This window comes from Mustela nivalis (assembly GCF_964662115.1).
Source record: "Mustela nivalis genome assembly, chromosome: 4".
NCBI classification, from domain to species: domain Eukaryota; kingdom Metazoa; phylum Chordata; class Mammalia; order Carnivora; family Mustelidae; genus Mustela; species Mustela nivalis.
In genome coordinates, this window is record NC_139023.1 from 142,923,587 (window position 1) to 142,946,754 (window position 23,168).

The following is a 23,168-nucleotide window of genomic DNA, read 5'->3' on the forward strand; positions in this document are numbered from 1 at the left end:
AGAGGAGGGGCCCCCATGGCTCGGATTGCCCTAAGCCCTGGCCAGTGATCAGTTTTAGGGTGAGCATCTGACCTTGTTCTGACTACTGAAACATGAGAACAGGTAAACTAGGGAACCTGTTCTGGGAAAGTTTTCCCATTCTTAAAAAACACAAGGATGAGGCATGCCCTTCTGCGAGGGTCCAGCACAGCTATGACATCTGGACTGGCAGCCATCTCATCCCGCTGGGGAAGCCAGCCAGAGGCCCCTGACCACAAGCCCTGAATGGCTCAGAAGAGACAGATCTACTGTGATGGTGATGTTATCTTTGAGAATGTGAATTAACCAAACCTTCCAGACTTAATCACCGTAAGAGCCAATCCGTTTTCGTGACTGAGAACTGGCTGTATCAAGTCTCTGTTACTTGCAGCCAAAGACATCCTCACAGATATACCTTCTACAAAGGTAAATATCTCATGAACAATACATTCCAATACAGGGATTTCAGAAGCTCCCAATCAGGTCTAATCACAGGACGTAAAAATTCACCATCATTTCTCAAATGGGTGGGTTTCGACACTACTGCCTCAACGTTCCCTCCTGCCCTGTGGGGTGCCAGTGTGTGACAGGCCTGGAGTAGGGCGGATATTTTACCACGCTCTCCTCACAAAAATCGCACATATATGTGTTTCGGTGATTGAGGAATGACCTTGCTTCTACTCCAAGAACAAAATTCCTCTATAAAGTATAATTCTGTCATATGTGGGGTTCTGGTGGGAGTGTTGTTTGTTTTCTGGCACTATCAGGAGTCCCTGGCTCTCAAGAGTATATACCACACACAGGCAGAAATGCATTCTAAATGAGGCAACTGGCAGGGCGCTGGGGTGGCTCAGCTGGTTAAATGTCTGACACTTCTTGATTTTGACTCAGGTCATGATCTCAGGGTCATGAGACTGAGCCCATCAGGCCCCGTACTGGGTGTGGAGCCTGCTTAAGATCCCCTCTCTATCCCCTTCCCTCTGCCCCTCCCCCTCCCTCTCTAAACAAACAAACAGGCAACTTGCTTTCTAAAAAAGACAATCAGGGGTGCCTGGGTGGCTCAGCGGGTTAAGCCTCTGCCTTCGACTGGGTTGTGATCTCAGGGTCCTGGGATCAAGCCCCACATCGGGGTCTCTGCTTGGCAAGGGTCTGATTCCTGCCCCCCTCCCCTGCCTGCCTCTCTGCCTATTTGTGATCTCTCTTTCTGTCAAATAAATAAATAAATAAATAAATAAACAAACAATCGCCAGCAAACACTGCATGACTGACGATATACCACCAAGTGTTGTGTTGATATATTCCACATATTCCAGACATTCTGGCTGACCGACCATTCCATTCAAACATATAAGATCCTCACTGCCTCCCCAGAACTCTTTTGGGCAGCTCCACCCACACGCATCACTGTTTCCACAGCAACCAGTTAATTTCATAATGAGTAAGACTGTTAAGGAAGAAATCAGGAGAGGGGGAAAAGAGATAAACAATGAACCATAGGAGAAATCTGTGAAACATTAAGCCAGGTAGAGCTCCTAAATGCTTGCGCGTGAATATTAAAGACTCAGACAAAATCCAATACACAAAGTCAATACCCAGATCCAGAGAGTCACACATTATCCAAATGAGCAAAAATCACGTAAAGCGTAAGAATGGGAAGGGAACTATAAACCAACATTTTTGACAAGAGTACTCTTCTGTAACTCAGATTTGGCAAACCTGACACATTTAAGAGGTTTGGCTGGGGACTGTGGGAGAGGAAAACAAAGGATGCAAATTAGACGTATTTCTTAATTCCAAATGGCACTAGCTTCTTTACATCAGGAGAAAGGTATCCTAAACGAAGATTCACAAGCGTTCAAAGGGCTGGAGAATCAAAAAGATGAAAGCCGAAGTGGAGTTCCATGGCCCTCCCTGCTCCCGGCCACCGGTGTTCAGTTCCTGGCAGCCAACGGGGCCAGCTCTCTCCCACCCAAAGGTCAAGGGATGGACGTGTGCCCCTGACAACCCCATAACCAGTGACTGCTTACTCTGGATTGTAGACATTCGGAGGGGACAGAACATATGCTACCACGGAGCTCCCACTAACACTTACCGTCCTCAAAAATTGCTCCTATCTCAAAAGATAATTCTGAGCTGTGTTCTGCTTCGCATGGATACACCGCTCGAGCCTTCCGATTGACAACGCTGAGAAGGGAACAGGAAAGACACAAATTAAAACGTGAAAAACCAGGAGGGGGAACCTCACCTCCCCCCCAACCCCACCCCTTCCCAAATCTCATTTACATACCACCAGTGGGACAACTTCCAAAAAAAAAAACAAACCAACCAAATAGCAGTGAAATGAACACCAGGCACAGCTACAGCACTTGATTTTCAAGTAAATGATGGGTTTCAAATTCAAATCTTTCTTCAGGGAGCTTCTCCGAGAAGCTTTCACTGAATCTCATCACCTAATTCTCCTCTCTGCCTGGTGGAATGCCGTTTCCAATCGTTCAGCATTATGGGAGCCACAGGGTGTTTACTACTAAGCACCGTGTTCCTCTATTAGGAAAAGCACCCTATCTTGAGACAGAAGGCGAGGCAGTGAAGGGCAGAGGTGCACGTGCCCCGAGTGACTTGGGCAGTGCACAGCGGAAATCTGTCCACACGGATAGTCTGCTTCCACACCACTCTGGAAGGAGTTTGTGGCTCTGAGTCGGGTCTTCTCTATTTGACCCCCCTTGCGTCTGCCTCCAAAATGCATTTCAAGGCTAATAAGCTTCTCGCTGCTTATCAAAATGCCCTCTGTGCCCTTCTGGGGAAAGAGCACGCCAGGCGAGGAGGGAGACCATGGTGTCAGCCAGATGCAGACTGAAGCAGAAGGAAGTGCCCCACCTCACTGGAGTGGGGGAAGCCAGGGAAGACAAGAACTTCAGCCGACCACCCAAGATGAAGGGCTTACTAGGCCAGCTCCTTTGACTTCTGCACAATGGGCCCATTAAATGGCCATGTTAACCACTGTTCCTGGGACCCTGTTCACTTTCTTAAAAAAAAAAAAAAAAGTACTTTATATTCATGTATAATGAGCTCTTCCAAAATAAATGGCTTCAGCAACGCATAAGAAGCACCAAACAAAATAGAGGAGGACAGCAGATTCAAGCAGCTCTCACATAAGCCAAATTTCTCCAGAGAATGTATTTGCTCTTGAACCAAGCACCGCCTGAGACAAGGTGGTCAATGTCACGCATGAGCTCCAGGAGGCTTGAAGAACCTGAGCATCCACTTTCATGTGGGGAACACAAAAAGCTGCTCAGGCTGATCGGGCCTGGGTGCTGCCCCGGTCTTCAACATCATTCTCCACTCCCCATACCTTTCCGGCGGCTTGTCCACTATGGCGGCAGGCAGAGAGAGGGGGGAAGGCGGGGGCTTGGGTGAAGGAGGTGTAACAGCCGGGCTGCAGCTCGGTGTGGTCGGGGACTGTGTGTTAAGCCACTGGACCATGGGCGATCGCGTCTGGCAGGGGCTGCAGACAGAAGTTCGAAGGACAGGATTAATAGTATAAAAGCCACAGAAAACCAAATACGTGACACCCCATTCCCAAATGGCTAAGACGATAGCTTCCTTATCTCCCCCAGTGACCAGAATGGGCCTGAATTCTCACTAGGTCTGTAGCCCCAAGAACCACAGTCCAAAGGAGAGATGCCTCGTATTTCTCCAGGTATGTGGACAAGGTCAAGTCTTGTCCAACCTAGCACCGTATCCAGTTCACTAATTAGGACACTAGAATCCAACTGCCATGACCAGTTACTTGGACTTTGAAGTGCTCATGTTCTCTGCTTGTAAGTAAAGTGTCAGAATCTACAGTTCAACTTATGACCTTTCACTCCAAAAACTTAACCCATGGCCTTTCAATGTTTAAAGCCCTTTCCTCTGTCACATACACAGGGCAACTCAGACAAAACTGCAGCTACGAATCAAGATTAGTCTAGAGTAGACCAAAGACAGCATTTATGAGAGAAACCCATGAGCAGGAAAAAAAATCTTTAGGGACCTTAATGTTCCCTAATATTTGCAAATTTTTTTTAAAGATTTTATTTATTTGACAGACAGAGATCACAAGTAGGCAGAGAAGCAGGCCCCCTGCTGAGCAGAAAGCCCGATGTGGGGCTCGATCCCAGGGCACTGAGATCAAGACCTGAACCGAAGGCAGCGGCTTAACCCACTGAGCCACCCAGGTGTCCCAATATTTGCAAATTTAAAAAAAAAAAAAAGCTAATGTAAAAAGGTCAGGGAACAGACTCACGGAGGGGCCTCTAAACATGAAAAAGAATGCAATATATAGGTATGGATCTGAATTAAGTTATTCTTTAATTATCTCTAAACTGGAGGCTGTGACTATGGCATATGAAGCTTACTTTAAAAGCACAGTGACGAAAGTTGCTCATTTCAATTACATTTCCAACACACATGCATTTCAGTGGCTGCTACACCCAGATGCTCTTCACCTCAAATTCACCCGCTTCAGCTAAAACCAGTTTCTGTGAGCAGCTCCCTTATCCTTCCACATTCCTGAGCATTACCTTTGCTTCTTTCCTCTGTAGCAGAGCTAACATCGAATTCTATCCATTTTTACTTCCCCTAGCTCTCATGCTGTTCCGTTCTTTACCTTCTCATCAGGTTGCTTCATGCCTGGGTCACCACTGTGGTCTCCTGGCTCAGCCCCCAGTCCAATTCCTCCAACTCAAGTAGCTCAACCAGCCAGCCTCAGCCACCTGAGACCCAGTCTGCCCCATCCGTCTCCCCAAGAATGAGTGCACTTCCCAACCTGCCCTCTGCCTGCTCTCCTGATGGTCCTGCACCCTGCCTAGGTCTCTTCTCAGCTCTCAGGCTCCCCAACCCCTCTGCCAGCCCCAGTCTGTCCTTTCCTCAACTCAGCTCCAGGCCTGCCTCCCCGAATGCTTCTCCTTTGGTCTAAGTCACAGATCTCTGAAGGCCCAGCCCAGTAAGAAATGGGAGGGCACCTTGGCAGGAGTTATTCTGTGATGGTTTCTGAGATTTCTCTTGCCTTTGGGGTAAAATCGGGACTTTAACTCTTTCCATAGACCTCACAGAGCCAGGCAGAGGGCTAGGCATGTGCAGTCTTCCACGAACACCTGAACAACCATTCTACAACTAAAATTGGATTTTACAAATCGAGTACATGAAATATTGCATTCCTGACTTGATAGATAACTTAGTACAGTAGCAGGTCTCCTATCCTTTGATCAGAAAAGGGGAGAGGGGCTCACATTTTTTCAAAAAATATTATTTTTTGAACAATTTGTTTACAATCTCCCCATCCAGCCAATTCATGTGGAAGTCATAAAACCTGTTTCATAACCAAGCAAAGAAATCTATAAATCTCAAATGGTCTGTATCGCCTTATCAGAAAATGAGTCTTAAGTGGTGTCTTACTAATCAGGAAGGGACAGGAAGGAGTGACTGGAGCTCTGACAGAGAATTTAAGGCTGCACTTAGCCAAACAATTGCCATTTCATCTCCCAGCAATTATTCAAGGTGCTGGGAGGGCGGTGGTGGCTGTAGATGAGATGTTTTACCACACCCCCATCAGCTCTTTCAGGTCATAAATAGCCTAGTGATTAAATGACCACCATCCATCTGCAGAGAGGGAGGACAGCTACAGGAGGAAAGATAAAGTAACAATGGTGACTATACTTATAAGGCTCTTTAAAAACAAAGATCATAAATTTTATAGCTATTATCTACTTAATCCTCACTTTTTTTTTTTTTTTTTTAAGTGGTTTGCTTTTTTGTAAAGGAAAAGCACTCCTTTTGGAAAGTGAAAGAATTGTTGGTATAGCAGGTGTTCTAGTTCTAAGCCCATCCCTGAGCTTGGCCTTCTCCATCCTGTCCCAAAACAGGGATGTAGACTCAGCAATCCTTGTTCAGGGTCAAGTTCTCAACATCAGCTGTTTTTGTTTGTGTGCTGTGATCTTTTTGATGCCCTTCAATATATAGGTGTGCTAAGCGACCCAGCACTCACCAGGTCACCCACATAACTGAGACCTGTTTCTGTATTCGGTTTCCTGGGTTCTCCCCACAGTATCTCAGAAACCTGAGCCAGTCACTTCTCCTTTGGATTTCAGAATCCCACACGGCCACAAACTCTGTGAGGTGGAATATTCAAAAGAGGTAGCAAAACCCAAGTCTGGAAACAGTGTCTATGGGGAGGAGGCATCAGAAGTCACAGGGAGAATCAGAAAGAGGAGACCTACGTGGCAAAACAAAGTTTGGAAAACAAACAGAACAGCTGCTGGGTCGGATACAAGAAACTTTTCACAGGTTTCTCCACTGGGAAGGACTAAGGAGGGGGGCAAGAAGTGGTCAAGTAAATAGAAAGTCCTAAAACGAGTTCTCACCTCAGCCAACAGAGGTCCGATAACGACATGTTTCATAGGTGTTTCCCACAAGCAAACAGCCCGAATTTTTTTTGAAGGGAAGAAATTGTAAGCATTAGCTTCTTTACATAAACTACTTTCTCCACAGAATTTGGTGGGATGCTTTGTTTGTTTATTTCAGGGTTTGTTTGTTTGTTTGTTTGTAATGAAGTTCAGTAATTTTTTTGACTATAGTTTACACCTGAACAATGTGAGAATTAAGGGCACTGACCCCCACACAGTCAAAAATCCACATTTAACTTCTGACTCCCCAAAAACTTAACCCTCCCCCAAAATGCCTTCTGTCGACCTTTGGAAGCCTTACCGGTAAGAATCAATTCACCCATATTTTATATGTTACATTTGCATTATGTACCATATCCTTAAAATAAAGTAAGCTAGAGAAAAGGTGTTTTAAAGAAAATCGTAATGAGGAGAAAGGACATTTACACTACTGTTCTGTAATGAAAAAATCCACATCGACATGGACCTGCACAGATCAAACCTGAGTGTTCGAGGGTCAACTGTTTATTCAATGCTTCAAATATACTACTTCTGTTTTCCCAAAAAACAGCAGAGGAAAATGTTGTTTCTGATATTTGCTTTCTATTCTTTGATTTAAAACACAGGGCATTTTGGAAATGGCAGCCCCCAGGAACGGTCTCACAGTTTTTCTCATCCTGAGCCCTAAGGCATCCCGGTACATAAAATTAACACCTCTTCTATACAACTAGAATGGTTCCAGCTACCCACATGGTGGGAGACAATTCTTGACGGCTTCTTGTGTAGTGCGCTCCTACTGAGCAGAGAGGCACTGTCTGCCTTTGTTCTAGACTATCTTTCCAAGGATATCTGCAGAGCAAACAGCATGGGAAGATAGAGACTGGGTCTCCCCCTGGAGAAAAAAGCAGGCTTTACTGCCCAGCATAAAAGATGTGGGTTTCCTAAGCTCCAGGTTCCTCTCTTACAACAGCTCGCATGCAGGTATCATGTGGCCCATGGGGCATTAGCCTGCGGGAAGTAGGAGTTAGGGAACTGTTACTCTACTACTGCTCTGTAGTAGGATCAGTCTTTTGACCAAGAGTCACGCATCTTCTACCAGCATCCATGAAACCACACACACAAATTTGGTGACTTGTAAGCAGAATAAGATTTCAGACTTCAGAATTCCTCACATTAACATCTTTGGGAGAATTGAGAAAATACTCAGCCCATTTTTTTCTTTCTCTCTCTCTCTCTTTTTTTTTTTTTTTTTTTTTTTTTTTGACTGTGGTTCATAGGAGAATTCTAAAAAGTCTTTGGGTTAAAAACCAAAAACGATGCATACTCTAAGAATAAAAAGCTTATTACCTGCTAAAACATAAATGAAATATTTTGAGTGTCCTCTCCCACCACCTCCCAAATTTAAACATCAAAAAACATTTGTATCCTTCTTCCTTACAAATTTTTGATGAGTAGGACTGGCATGATCCCAAACCACCAATTTTATTTAATGACAAGCTGCAACCAATTACAACAAAGTACCTAAGTACTACATATTTCCTGAACGCCAACTTGTGGTTTGCAAAAATGGAGGCAAAAGTCGACTCTTCCTGAAAAGCTCAGAAACCACATTTACCAAAACAGAAATAAATTAAAGGGAAGTACTAATATCTGCTTGTTTGCTATCTTCCCAATTTCACACACTAAACTGAAAGAACCTTCTTCTGAATGGACCCCCCTCCATTTTTAGTGCAGAAGAGCCAGTACCAACCACCTTCCTTTGAGGAGAAACGTTTCCTTCTCAAAGAAAAGGAACAAATGGCAACAAGACGGTCTCACTAAAAACACACAGAGATTTCATACAGCTAACTCAGAAACTCATTCTTGAAAACTCTCATGCTGAAAGCCTATCTGGCAATTCCTAAGGCAACAGAGAAGGCTCCTGTGCTCTGGGGGTGTGGGTTGGGAACACATAAGTGGGGGATAGAATGTGCATTTTTGAAAGCGCTGAGAGACTTCTATTAAAAAAAAAAACAATTAAAAAATGCACACTCTTGCTTTGGAGTATGTCTGTATTTCAGGGAAAGGCCCTCTAGCTTTCGTGGTAAGCAGGAATAAACCCTCAGACACATAAAATTATGACAGTAGCTGTGTATGTGTATACTTTACAGTTTATATTTATAAAATGTAACATATCAGCAATATATGCTGCTTCTGATTCAAACTGTGACCCAATCTTTTCCAATACCAGACTTGACACTCCATGCATATTAAAAACTTTTTGGCAGCAGAAGTGCTCAAGCATTTCAGCAATGGGGGAGGGGAGTTAGGGCCTTAACTATTAAAATTCAACAACAGCTGCACCAGTCACTAGAGAACTTTTGCATCTAGTGAACATTTCTTGAATAACATAGACGGGTCAGGCTTTGGGCAGTGCTGGTGACACAAGTGCCCAATTCTGGGCTCTTTGAGTAACAAGCATCATTTTAAAATTCAAAGGACACAGACCAGGGAGAATACATATCAAGGAAAGAAATGATCGCTTATATGAAATGATTAAATCCCCCCCCCCAACCAAGATATTTGACTCTGATTATATGATGTGAGAACCACATAAGAAGTTTGCGTTGGAATGAAAGATTTTAAAACCTCATTTGCAAGGTCTCCGAGCAGAAGCTAACACATTAGTGAAATGATCTTTCATTCCAGCCTGGGAAACGTACAGCATAAGTCTAGAACAGCTGTCCTGGGCAAAAGTGTTTGAAAATGTTAATAAAGACAGAAGGAAATATTGTAGATCTGTATATTATGGGAAATCTCTGTTCAAATAAATGCCACAGTTCTTCCTTAAGTGCCAGAGAAGGAGAATTCCACTGCCGGCGCACTGTTGGTTCCAAATGAGCAAACTGAGGGGGGACAGCAGCGGCGTGAAGCAAACGTCTATGACAAAGAGAGGAGCCATCGTGCAGGGATGGACCAGGAGGCCTTCACTGCCCATAAGGAGACTGGGATATGGACCTTATTCACTCATCATTCACGGTCCGAGAACTACCTGTCAGGCCCCATGCTAGGCCCTGGGGACACCCAGGGGACGAGGACATCTGCTCTCCATGAGTGCCCAGTCAAGTGAGTAGAGAATGACAAGTTGGTAATCATAACATAGTGTGATGACTGCCGTGTAGAGAGTTGCCCAGGGTCCTTTGGGAGAACAGAGGAGGAAGCATCCAACGTTCACGTGGGCCCTGAGAAGGCTTTCTGGACGACGCAGTGTCTGTCCTGAGCTGATGCTGCCAGTGTCAATATCGCTGTCACCCCCCACAACTTCCTCCTTTGAGGCCCAGCCGCACGCTCCAGCACTGTGTCAGACACAGCCCGCGCACGCCGACGCACTTCCTGCCACGCTCCCATTTCACAGGACCTGAGAGAAGAGCATCTCAGAAAGCTGAAGAGGATTGACTCAAGGTCATGTGCATACTAAAGCCCGTTCTGACTAGTGTGCATGGAGCTCACAGCCTCACACCCTTCTGGGCTGGAACAAAATACAAGGAGAGGAAAGGAGAGGGATGGGAAATCAGACCCGCTTGTGGGAGGTGGGGGCAGGACTATGTGGCTCCAGAAGGATTATAATCACACAAACTACAAGTGCAGGAAGCACCGCTATTCTAAACAGTGACCTGGGTTCCCAAGCCAGCTCTGGCTAATCTCCCTTTGCTTTTTCTTTTTTTCTTTTTTTTTTTTTTTGTAGACAGAGAGGACACTCCTCACTAGCTAGCATTGTTGGTCTCGAGCTGAGGGTCATCCACACCTGAAATCTGGGTAAGAATAAACTCCCTGGTCTCAGTTTCCTTAACGAAAACAAAAGGCTTCAAAGTGGCTGTATGGCTTCAGTGGGGTGTTGGTGTGAGGCATCCCGCAGTGACAGGTGCTCACTGGCTCACTCAACACTTCATGAGTGAAGCTCTGATTACGAGCCTTAGGGCCTTGGGAGTCAAAGGTCACCTCTGCCTTCCAGGGTAACATAATCCCAAACAAGTCATTTTTCTTTACCCAAAGACAATATCTAAACTCTATCAAACAGAAAAAATTGGGAGATATTCGGTGGATGTCATCATTAAAAAAAGAAAAAAAACAAAAAAAGTCACTGAATGCCGTGAATGCCATATGGTATCCTGGAATGGATCCTGGAAGAAAAGGGCATGAGTGGAAGAACTAGTGGAATCCAAATCAAGTCTATAGTTAACAGGATGGTACCAATGTGAATTTCTTATTTTTGATAAAACTGCCATGATTCTGTGTTAAGATGCTAACAACAGGGGAAGCTGGTTGATGGGTTTAGAAGAGGCCTTTGTCGTGTCTTTGTAGCCTTTCTGTAAGTCTACAACTATTTCAAATAAAACTTTTAAACAATAGGTTGTAAAAAAAAAAAAAAAAGCCCCATATAACTCTTTACTCACTCAAACACTAAAGACCTTTTGAAAGTAGGATCACACCACTTGAAGACATTCAAAAGCCACCAGGAAACCTTTTGCTTGGTTCAACGACAAGAAAAGATTCATAACGATTATGTGTAAAAATCACCTACACTGTCCACCTTAAGGCAATTAGCCTCACTTGTTGAAAGTGGGTTGTGAGAAAGGTGTTTTTTCCAAAAAGATTTGTTTTATTTATAGAGGAGATCGAGGTCAGCAAACTGTCTGGAGCGGACCAGACACTAAACACTTCAGTGTCTGCAGGCCGTATGCCTGGTCTCCCAGCTCCTCCCCTCTGCCACCAGAGACAATGTCAATAACTGGGCCAGAGACCAGGTCAATGACTGGGTGGCTGTGCGCCAATAAAACTTTATGTATACAGACAGGCAGAAGTGGGCCACAGTGTGCTGACCCCAGCACTAGAGGGAGCAGATGAGATTCCAGTTCAGAGTGGAGCACTGGGGGAGATGACAACGATGGCAAATTCCCCTGGGCCTGAGAAGCCCCTGCTCCCCAAGTCCGCCGACACTGGCTTTGTGGCATGGGGCCCCCAGTATGTGCCAGAAGTCCATCTGCAAACGCCCAGGGCCTACCTGCAGCAGAAATGCTCCTCACCAGCTGCTCATGAGCACCAACCATGTATCAAATCAGCACATAAAAGCAGTAACTTGATCACCCTTGAGGAAAAAAGTCTTTGGCAGGAGGGGGGCAGGCGGGGAGAGGACAAAGAGCCCCACAGGAAATCTCTGGAGCACAGCTGAAACACAGCCTTTTCAAGCGGGACCCAGCCACGGTGAACACGTGGTCCCCCCTCCTGCTGTGAGACGCTGAGGCTCCTGGGGGTTTCCCTCCTTAAGGAGAAAGGATGCCACCACCTAGTCATCCTACAGATTACGAAGTTCACTCCAGAGCTGATCATTTTCTTGGGTTTCACTATAAAAGAATTGCCTTCAAATTATATCTCTGACCCATCTTTCACTCAAAGATTGTTCCCTGAGTCCCATTTTTCTTCCTTCCAGATGATCACTGGAATGAGGTAAGAGGGTTGCACTTTAGCTTGCTTGCTGAACAGAAAAGGAACTGAAGCTTCATTTCAGAAAATGATGGGGCATTAGAGGTCTCAGCACCGAGGTCTTACGGGATAACTAACAGAAATGTTTCTACCAGCTCAATTCGTATGTGGAAAACAGCTGCCACCCGGTGTGAGGCCTGAACATAGAACACAAGGCCTACCAAGCACAGCTCACAAGGGGTGCAGCATTACTTTGCTAAGAAAAAGCTCAGTTACTTACCAAGCTGATTTTATGGGTTATCTGTTCTAATAGGTAAGCTATCCATACTGCTCAGAATAATTTACAGATTGGTCTGGTGCCAGTGGGTACCCCATGCCTTGGTAATGCAATAACCAAAGGCCCTAATCTTACAGGGTTCTATAAAGGAGGTTCCTACACAGAGAGGCAAGAAGAGGATCCCTGAGCGGAGTCCTCCTGGACCAACCTCTCAGGTTTCCTGGTCCCCAGGACCAGAGAGGTTATTTCTCTGCACTATATGGTAAGGAGATTATGGAACTGATGAACCAGGAAGGCAGGTCAACTTAAGCTAAGAATATCAAATTTGGTTCTCAGAGGGAAGCAATCCAGACAGGCAGCCACCTGGCGTTCCCAAGGGAGCAGTGACTGGGTTATATTAGATGTTATACCTTGAAACCTCACAATCTGGAAGGGCAGATGTGGTGATTCCCCTTTCACAGGCAATCTTGCTAAGCCCTGGTTTGTTTAGATAATTTACATAAGGCCTCCAAGGTTTTCAGAAGCAGAATGTGGATACAAAGCCAAGTCTGATTCTACACTCAATGCTACACCAGTGTATAATCCTTTTAATACACTGTTGAATCCTGTTGGCTAGTATTTTGGTGAGAATTTTCGCATCTGAGTTCAAGGATATTGGTCTGTAGCTCTCTTTTTTGATGGGATCCTTTGGTTTTGGGATCAAGGTGATGCTGGCCTCATAAAATGAGTTTGGAAGTTTTCCTTCCATTTCTATTTTTTGGAACAGTTTCAGGGGAATAGGAATTAGTTCTTCTTTAAATGTTTGGTAGAATTCCCCTGGAAACGCTACACCAGTGTAAGCGATCTTCCACTTTACAGAGGACTCAGGAGGTCCTTGCCTTCATTTTGATGTAAAGACCGTACCAACCAATGCAAGCACAGCGAATGATAATCATAAAAGCAAAAACCAACAAAACATAAAATCATGAGAAGACATAATTGGTTCTTTGAGTTAAGTGGGAGAAAAGCTACAACAAAATTTTGACAGTCTTAATTTTAGAAAGTCAACTTTCCATTATGGGGCTTTAAAGTTACATGAACCATCAACATTCTGAACTGGAAATCAAACCTTCGAATTTTGGAACCTGCAATTATAGCACAAGGGAAGATGTGAATTAAACCACATGCGAATCTAAGTATATAATACAAATACTAAAAATGCCCTAGCAAGACACACAGGATGGTATGGAAAGTCGTGAGGATGCTAAGCAGCCAGCTCTTCACAGAGCTGGAGAGAAGATTCAAGGAAATAGCCAGGACAGAAACTGTGTCCAAAACCTGGCACAGAAACAGACACATAGATCATAGATCAATGGAACAGAATAGAGAGCCCAGGAATGGACTCTCAACTCTATGGTCAATTAATCTTCAAGGAAGTAGAAAAGAATGTCCAATGGAAAAAAGATAGTCTCTTCAACAAATGGTGTTGGGAAAATACCCACATGCAGAAGAATGAAACTGGACCATTTCCTTACACAACACACAAAAATAGACTCAAAATGGATAAAAGACCTATATGTCAGACAGGAATCCATCAAAATCCTTGAGAACACAGACAGCAACCTCTTTCACCTTGGCTGCAGCAACTTCTTCCTAGAAACATCCACAAAGGCAAGGGAAGCAAGGGCAAAAATGAACTACTGGGACTTCATCAATGTAAAAGCTTTTGTACAGCAAAGGAAACAGTCAACAAAACAAAAAGATAACTGACAGAATGGGAGAAGATATTCATGAATGACATATCAGATAAAGGGCTAGTATCTAAAATCTATAAAGAACTTCTCAAACTCAACACCCAAAGAACAAATAATCCAATCAAGAAATGGGCAGAAGACACGAATAGGCATTTCTGCAAAGAAGACATCCAAATGGCCAACAGACACATGAAAAAGTGCTCAGCATCGCTCTGCACCAGAGAAATACAAATCAAAACCACAGTGAGAACGACAGATTTTGGAGAGGATGCAGAGAAAGGGGAACCCTCCTACACTGTTGGTGGGAATGCAAGCTCATGAAGCCACTCTGGAAAACAGTATGGAGGTTCCTCAAGAAGTTGAAAATAGAGCTACCCTATGACTGAGCAATTGCACTACTTGGTATTTACCCTAAAGATACAATGTAGTGATCTGAGGGGCACCTGCACCCAAATGTTTATAGCAGCAATGTCCACTATAGCCAAACTATGGAAAGAGACCAGATGTCCACCAATAAATGAATGGACAAGGAATATGTGGTGTATACACACACACACACACACAGGACTATAACACAGCCATCAAAAAACCCGAAATCTTGCCATATGCAATGATGTGGATGGAACTTTTAAGAGGTAAATTTACTATTTTCTTTTTAAACAATAAGCATAATAAGAGAGAGGGGGAAAATATAAGATACCAATTTCTAGGGTGAACTGACTGCCCCTGGCCAAGAAGGGTGGGGAGCAGTAAAATTGAGAGGAAGTCTCCCTGAGGGGGTGGAGAAGATGCAAAAAGGAAAGGAAAGAAAAGGAGATGAAACAAGGAGGTGAAGACAGAGCTTCCATATGACTGCTATCTTCTAATTTCTAAGTGTGTGCCAAATTTCACAGAAATCTGTTTAAAAATGTTAAAGATGATTAATTTTCTGAACTTCAGACAAATCACTCATGGTTTGTTGTGGTATACTAAGCCACAAATCAAACTTGAAGGGCTCCTAGCAAAATGTGTTCATCAACTTTTCCTAAAAAGCAATCATGGAACCAACAGTCGAGTAATTTAAAATGCCAAGTAGCTGTTTATGGATAACCTCAAACTGCCCAATTTAAAGAAAGTGAGTTATTTCACTGATAAGCATACAACTGGTTACCAGTGAGCGCATACAGGGTCTACGGGTGACCTGCAGCACAAGGCTGCAAATGAGAATGGGAGTCTACTGTCTAAAGACTGCAAGCAGCTAGCATCAAGTCCGGGTAGGCATGAATCTGTTGCACAAAGCAGCTCTGGGCAGCAAACATAGGTCAGGACTTGCTTAATATTCAGGATAAACTAAGCCAAGCTTCTCATCATATGGGATAGAAAGATCTACCACCCTCCCGGCCCACCAGAGCACAGGGTCAGTTGTACCTGGGGATACCAACATTCCCAACCACACAGACATATTCTATGATGCTGCCATCTTGGAGGTGGAGATGGGCTGGCAAGAATCGAGGTGACCCTTTTCATTTGAAACCTATATAGGAAGCAGATGGCAAGGGCGGGTATTTCTTAAAAGAGATTTTTTTTCTTTCTTTTTTCTTTTTTTTGTGGCAGGGAACCTAAAAGGATTACTTGCCAAGAACCTGTTCCATCATTTACAATTGAAGAAAATCTGTTTAGAGAAAACCACTTTATTGGGGGGGTGGGAGGAATGACTTCGGAACATCCGAAATACCTTGACCTATGATGTAATGTCCTCCAAGGAGACTGAGCTAGCAATTCTTTACTGGCAGTGAAGTCACCCATCACCTTACTGAGTGTACAGGTAAGTAATAGCTCCTGATTGATTGACTGCAATGAATAATACCCACAAGTCATAAACATCAGCAGAAACCCAAGAAATCCAATTCTGCTGTATTGTTTCCTACCTGTCAGAGGCTACAGTTGTATTTACACACTGCCTCTATCTGAATCTCGGCTGCTATAGGCTTTCCCCTGCAAATTTGCTTTCCAGTGGCTAGGGTCACGGCATTTCTGTGCGGTAGAGCTACTGGGGTCCTATGTGATCCACATACATTTGTCCGTGTTTCGGGACATGAGATAAAGCAAGTGTCAGTTTTGGAATGGAGAATCACTACCCTGGAGTAAAACCAGGCAGCCCAGGCACTGCCTCCTTTCTTAAAGCCCTAGATAGAGGATTTAATGACACCACAGCAATTTTGGTTTCATTAAAAGGAATTTTAATCAGTATTTACTCAGAACCTACTCATATTCAATACTGTACAGCTTGCGTGCAGAGATCATGAATTAAAAAACACACAAACAAAACACCACACAATGAAAACCACATTTACAGATGCTAAGGAAGCAAAGAAAAAAATGTTATAAAGAGAAAATGGTGAGATTAATTCCGTGAAATTCCTGGAGGAAGACTCATTCATCTTTAAAAGAAAGGAGGCAGATGGACCAGAAACAAACCACAGTTGCTTAACAGACATTCAATGATATACGGAAAGAAATGAGATTACCAAGAGGGAGGTATTTTTATAAATACATAATATTTTATTTCCCATTCTAAGAACTATGTCAAGATCACAAAAAATTCATAGAGTTATAAAACCCAATTTGTATCATCAATAATTTTATAACCTATCTTAGAGTGAGAAAAAGACAGTGTTAGGGACTGAAAGTTTGCGTCCCTCCCAAATGTCTGTGTTGAAACTCTACACCCTTCTGTGCGATGCTGTTAGGAAGTGGGGTCTTTGGAAAGTCATTAGGATTCAGTGAGGTCCTGACAATAGTCCTCACAAATGGAATTAGGGGTCTTTAAGAGAATGACAAAGGCAGCACTCTGTAAATCAGAAGTAGCCTCTCACCGGAACCTGGCATGAGGACATCCTAATCTTGGAAATCTAACCTCCAGAACTGTGAGAAATAAATTTCTGCCATTTATACGCCACTCAAAGTTTTTGTGTTATCACGGCCTGAACAGACTAAAATACAGAGATAGGCAGACAGGCAGACAGAGACTTTGATATGAATATACAGATACACATACGCATACACCACTTAAATATCGACTAACACTAAAAGGTAAACATCACCTAATACTAGAAGCAATATTTTCCCCACGTCCAGCATCGGGTATAGACAGAAAGATATTGAGAATCTTCCTATAGACTACAGCACTAGAGAAAGCTTCCTGAAAGTGGAAACTAAATTAGGCCCTAAAGATAGGTCAGATCGTCGTGAGCAAAGAAAGGGGGAATATTTCAGGCACAGCAAATCAAAGTATGGGGAACCAGCCAGGGGAACTTCAAGACAGCAAACACACCATCCCAGAAGAGCTGGGGAGAAGGGGAGGCAAGAAGAGAGATCACTCATCCTAATGACACTCTTCCTTGGGGAAGCTGTTTACAATCCACACATGCCGGGCTCCAGGAGGACTAGAGGGGCAGTTGTCTGTATCACCTGGCATTCTGTTAGAGATGCATACTTGGAGGCAGCCCCTCAAGCCTCAGGGTCACTCGGGGGGCAAGGGGCCAGCAGTGGGGGCTTTACAAGCCCTCCAGGTGATCTTGGTGAGTGCTCAAGCTTGGGACACACTCCTGACTTCATGATAAATCTGGATTGAAATACGCTTACAAGTAAACCCTTCAAAAGATACACAAGAAACACTCTATATAATTAAGAGAAATATCCATGCGTTTTATCCATTACATGGCGGGGGGGACCCCAATTCTTGAAGTAGGAGAAAGTCTACATTGTAACACAAATCTCCTTTCCAGATTCACTTCAACTACTTATTTTCTCCTCTCCCTTTTTGGCCTCTCAGTGTTGGAGTGCTTTCCATGACATTTTAAAATCAGTATGAATAGGAAGCTGGGGAATTCACTCCTCGCTTGATTTATGACCAAAAATATCAAGCCCTTCATGTTTCAGGCATGAACGTGCTACGAATTGATCATTGGCTATATCATGGTTCATAATGTCACATTCCTACAGAACCACTCTGGAAGAGGCAGGACTAACTGAACTAGCTCCCCACTGTGATACACGCTTACTGAAAGAAGTAATTAGAAATCTGTTTTTTGCTTTAACACACACACACAGGCACCCACATGCACCCGTGCAAATTCTACCCCCAGAGTGCCCAGGATTAGATTCTTGGTTCCTATGTAACCACTATCACTGGTGCTTGGAGTACTAAAGTGAAAAGAGAATTTTTAATCTAGAAAAAGAATAATAAAAATGACAAGCATGTTTGAGTAATATGCAATTTAAGTCCACAATACACAGTCTCCAGCACAGGAATATACATTTATTCCAATCTTGGGGAAAAAGAGCTCATCTGGAGAATGTTTCCATATTTTGAGTTTCACTTGCAGTTTCAGTTAGATTTTCAGTCTTTAGGTCACCCCCAAATTTTAGCATACCAAAATTCTCCCAGCCTCTTTTAATACTTAATTAAGTTCATAATGATTTCATGTGAATCCAGCAGTAACTATAAAAAGCCAAGTAATGGGAGGGATGCTTTCCAATTCCATTTAAAGTCCCAAGAATGCCCAGTTAGGGTTGGATGACATCATTATCTAGGACTTATTTTAGGCAATTTTGATTAAAAAAAAAATTTTTTTTTAACTTTGAAGACAAGACACCCAAATATTCTCAGGCTAAATTATAAATGTATTTTTGGATGTAATTTGATTGACTAATCAAATAAGGGCATGTAATTATTAGTAGGGTTCCGTTGTTGTTCTCCAAGCATTTGTTTGAAATTTGATTCTCTTTGGATGTCCCAAACCACCACCAATCTGCATTTATTTCACAGCTTGGTCAGTGCAGAAAGACAAACATGTAGTCAGATCATGTCCATGATATTGTTTGTATTAGTATTATTTGTCCTGATATACCCGAGCTGATCTGCACATCCAAACTGAGAAGATAAAATCAGGTATTTCATCCATCAGTTGTCAAGTATGCAGGGTGTTATGGAGAAGATAGAGAACCCTAGCACAAAGCTCTTGAAAATTCAAACAACTAAAATATCATTCTACAGAGTTTCAAGAGTCTACGTATAGATCCCAATGCATGCATTCTCCTATGTCTAAAAGTTTGCATTACTAGTGAGAAAACATCCTGAGTGTCTGAGTAGAACAATAACAAATTTCCTTCATGCAACCCAAAACTGCCACAAATTAAACTCAAAACAGATTTGAAAGAGCACCCGTCCACTTTTCCACATTGGAAATACAGAGATGCTTTCAAGAAGAACTTCCTTACGCGCGATCTTTCCTTAAGCATCCCACTGACCAGAGAGCAAAGATCCTCAGACCTAACACTTTAGTACCCACTTGCCATGTGAACTTCAACATGAAGGTCACAGCCCTCCTTCCTCAGCACCAAAGAGCAGCATAGTTACTTACACAGAGGATGCCCAGTCCCCGAAGCTGCTCCCATCTGCAAGGTGGTTTTTGTCTGGTCCAAGAGGCCCAGGAACAGCTGCAGTTGTGGGAGATGGAGAGGAAAGTGAATCTAGATTCCCAGCTGTGGTGTCTACCTTAGGAAGGTTAACACTGTCACCTAAGGAAGAAAAAAAATAGCATAAACTTCCAAACACGTACTCAAAAGGGAAAAAACAACTCCACTAACAATTAAATGGCATCATTTGATTACTCAAATCAAATTAAATACAAGATTACACTTATAATTCACCCTGAAATTTTTTGGGTGTCCTCTCTTTAAAGTTTTTGTTTTTTGTTTTTAACCAAAGATGCTTAAACTAAATCACAGATGATACACAGTGAGGGGTGTTTTCCCCATAAGAAAACACAATAATCAAAATCAGATCCAATGGAAGATGAGAGCTTTAGTGGTGGCCACAATGATTTCCTAATCTCTAAGGAACACAGTTATAAATCAGTGATAACTCCAAGAACAATTCAGAGCAGTACACCAACCCCAACATGGCCAATCTCTCCCTTTCTAGTCACCGGATGCTTCTTTCAGACATTGCCAGTCACCACTTAGTGCATAATAAATTCAGCAACTCTAAAGAGATCTTGTCTTCTGAGCTGGTATCTTGGATTACAATTTAATAGTACAATTTATTAAAATCCCAGACACAGGGAAACTTCCATTTCCCTGTGAACATTAGGGAAGATGTTATAGAAGAATCAGGCCCCTGCGGTGACTGCAGGGAGGACTTTAAACCAAAACTAAAAGGCATTTTTTAAATAGGTGACATGATTTATTCATTCACAGAGGACCATTTTATGGAATGCATTTAGTATCATCTGTACATATTACAGGCTGGGGTGAAGAAATGGAGAAGATGGAGAAGAGAGTTCACAAAAGCAGATGTTTTCCTCAACTGGTCTCTACCACCTACCGTAAAGTCCTAGAACAGCACCTATCAGAGCTGGGGCCACCCGGCCACATTCACATTCACAGTCCCCATTAAAATATTAACTGCCTCAGGGGGCCTTGCAGAAGTAGCAATATTCTATCAAGAGGCACTGATTTGACCTTGATTTCATAGATGAGAGGTCACAACAGTAGATCCAGAATCTGCCACTGGAGCAGAGCTGGAGGACCATACCCAAGCCAAACAGCTTCCAGCCGATCAAACCTTCATTTTCCCTTAGTCCTTTAGTCCCAGGTCCTAGAACGAGAGTACGCATGAACGCCAGGAAGAGCAAGGAACTTGCTCCCAGAAAACCACCACGGATGGATTTCAGTTCTACTAATAATGAAGCACAAGAGAAATTCTGGGCTCTGATTAAGCTAGATCCCAAGATGCTAACCTTGAAAATTGATTGTACTAGACAGTTCTTATTTAACTCTGACCCAGCTTACAACTCAGGCTATGAGAAAGAATCTTAGAAATGGAGATCTAGAAAAGTTGAATTCAGGAAAGTAGGAGTTACAGATGGTGGTGATGGCTGGAAAAAGGAATTCTTTATGGGGATAGTTAGGAAGAACTACCAGGACGACTGTGGGTAGAGGATTCTGGTAAGCGACCATTTTCTGAGCTTTTTCTTTCCTTAAGTGTGTTGTCATCGGGGGAAGGTGAGAGAGAAGCAGCAATCAGAGATGAAGGCAACCTCTGTGGGCAGGTCTTCTCGGTGGCCTCAGTGTCCCTGTAAAGCCTTGCTCAGTGCCCATCTGCAAATATGCAATCTAGAGTATTGCATGATTCCTCTTTCAGTGAAGTCACTTTTCCACAGCCCGTCACCACAATAGTGTTTAGCTAATTGGAATAACTCAGCCCCAAATACACGGGGCACCTTTCAGGAAAATAAACCATAACCCACTGATAGGCCACTATGATTTCCCTCTGCTTTATCTTCATTCTGGGCTAGAGTCCACTCTGAAACGAAAGCTACTTCTCCTCCTGTGTCTGGAGAGTTCACATGCATCCAGTTCTGTTCTGTGAATATGCCCAAGAATAAGGGCTGGAGCTCCAGCCCCCCTGGGAGCTCCTGAACACGTATGTATGTGATCGCTGCCAAATTGGGGCTTGGCTAGAAGTAGCAAAATACGATCAGCTCCGAAGCAGAACAGGATCACCTCAACAGTGAGTCAGACGCAGGCAGCTTCCTGGCTTTGGCAGGCTGGATCCTGGCCCTCTGCTCTCTGGGCCTCATGCCCTGTCTCTAGGGCAGGGCATGACATAGCAAAAACAGCAAATGAGAGTCTGGGGCCAGATATTTCCTGACTCATTCCTACAAGGAAAAGCCTTTCAATGAGAAGCAACTTCAGGGAAGTGGAAAGCAAGGGTCTAACGTTACTTCCAAAAGATGCCTGAGATGTTTTGACAACCGGATACACTAGCTCATCCACAAGGCCTCAAATCCTTTTCCCCAGCAGACTGACACAGCACAAACGGTCATTCAACAAATTAAATCACATTCTATTATGAGAATTTCTCTCTCCTAGCCAGCCAAACAGGAGCGATCTGAACCTCTCCAGTGAAAAGAATATTGGTAGAAGGGAGTATGTTTATACAAACTGATCAAATGAAGAGATACCTCTCCCTACTTTCTAGGCAGACAGATTCCCTTTCTCCTTCACTGTTCCAGACTGAGCTTATCTACTTGAGAATCACTGAATTCAAGGAAATGGGCACAGAACACCCCAGGCACATAAACATTAAATACTTACAACCATTTCTGAAACTTTAGTTCCCCCAAATCAAACTAGGGCTTTTTTAACTAGTATGAAAATAATAAAATTTTTTCCAAAAAACCTCCATACCCAAATGATTTCTGGATTTAAGATTTTAAAGCCCACGAAACCGATTTGTACTTGAGAATTAAAGTCGGATACTCTCATTGTTTCTCACCTTCCATTTCTTTCGAGTGTCACACAACCTCTTCCTGTAGGTGTTACCCTTTAACAGGCACCTACAGACAGACAAATCACCTGTGAGTAACAAGGTTGTTTCGGTAAGTGAGCAGAAATGGTGCCGAAGGACTTTCATTATGAACAGACTCCCAGAGAAGAAACTCACTAGAAATAGAACTACCACAACCCAGAAGAGAAAATGACTTCTTCACAGCATCCAGCTCCATTCCCACCTTCTCCATAAAGCACCTGCCAGCTGCCTGTTCTGCCCCTTCTCTCCTTTCTCACAATGAGAGGCAGCAAGTTTGCATTTGCTATCATCTAATGGTTTCATGACCTGGTTTGGATTCCCCATTTCCATTATACATTTTTTGAGGGTAGAGACCAGACCTCAGTCTTGGTAATCCTTAAAGGACACAATGCAGGACCAAACAAACCAGGAACCTTCAGGAAATACCATGGACTCACTGCCACATGAAATATTATGAATATGGAAAGCCCGTGCCTCTAGGAACTGAGGAGGAGGAAAAAAAAAATCTATAACCCTCAAACTATTGTTACAGAATCTGCACACAGCTTCTGATTAACATCCTCTCCCCTTTCAAACCACAAATACCTCTCATCTTCTTTATCAATCAACAAATGTTTACTAAGCCTCTACTTAACATACGAGAGACATCATGGCTGTGGAGTTATAAAGGTGAAGAATCAGTCCCTAACTCGAAAGTGCTCACAGTACAGTACCAAGGGCAGTAAGGTAAAGACAAACAGTAGAAGATGGCGTCAGTCATACTATGATTGTATCAAGCAGCTTTGAGATCCAGAGAAAGAAGTTTCCAAACCTGCCAGTGGTGGAGGGAGAAAGACATAGGAGGCAGGTAACAGGAAAAGGAAGAAATTATTACCAAGCTTGCAAGGGAAGAACCCCTGATA

The 23,168-nt window shown here is 43.3% G+C and overlaps 1 protein-coding gene across 1 annotated transcript in view; it reads right to left on the reverse strand.

The window, feature by feature from the left end:
• Positions 1-23,168, reverse strand: part of ARHGAP10 (Rho GTPase activating protein 10) — a 321,844-nt gene that overhangs the window by 7,140 nt on the left and 291,536 nt on the right. Inside the window, exons 20-22 of the mRNA XM_082728962.1 lie at positions 19,313-19,469; positions 3,368-3,520; positions 2,111-2,202 (exon numbers count right to left, since the gene is read on the reverse strand). Coding sequence (XP_082585088.1) covers positions 2,111-2,202; positions 3,368-3,520; positions 19,313-19,469 — 402 coding nt within the window. The remainder of the gene's footprint in view (positions 1-2,110; positions 2,203-3,367; positions 3,521-19,312; positions 19,470-23,168) is intronic.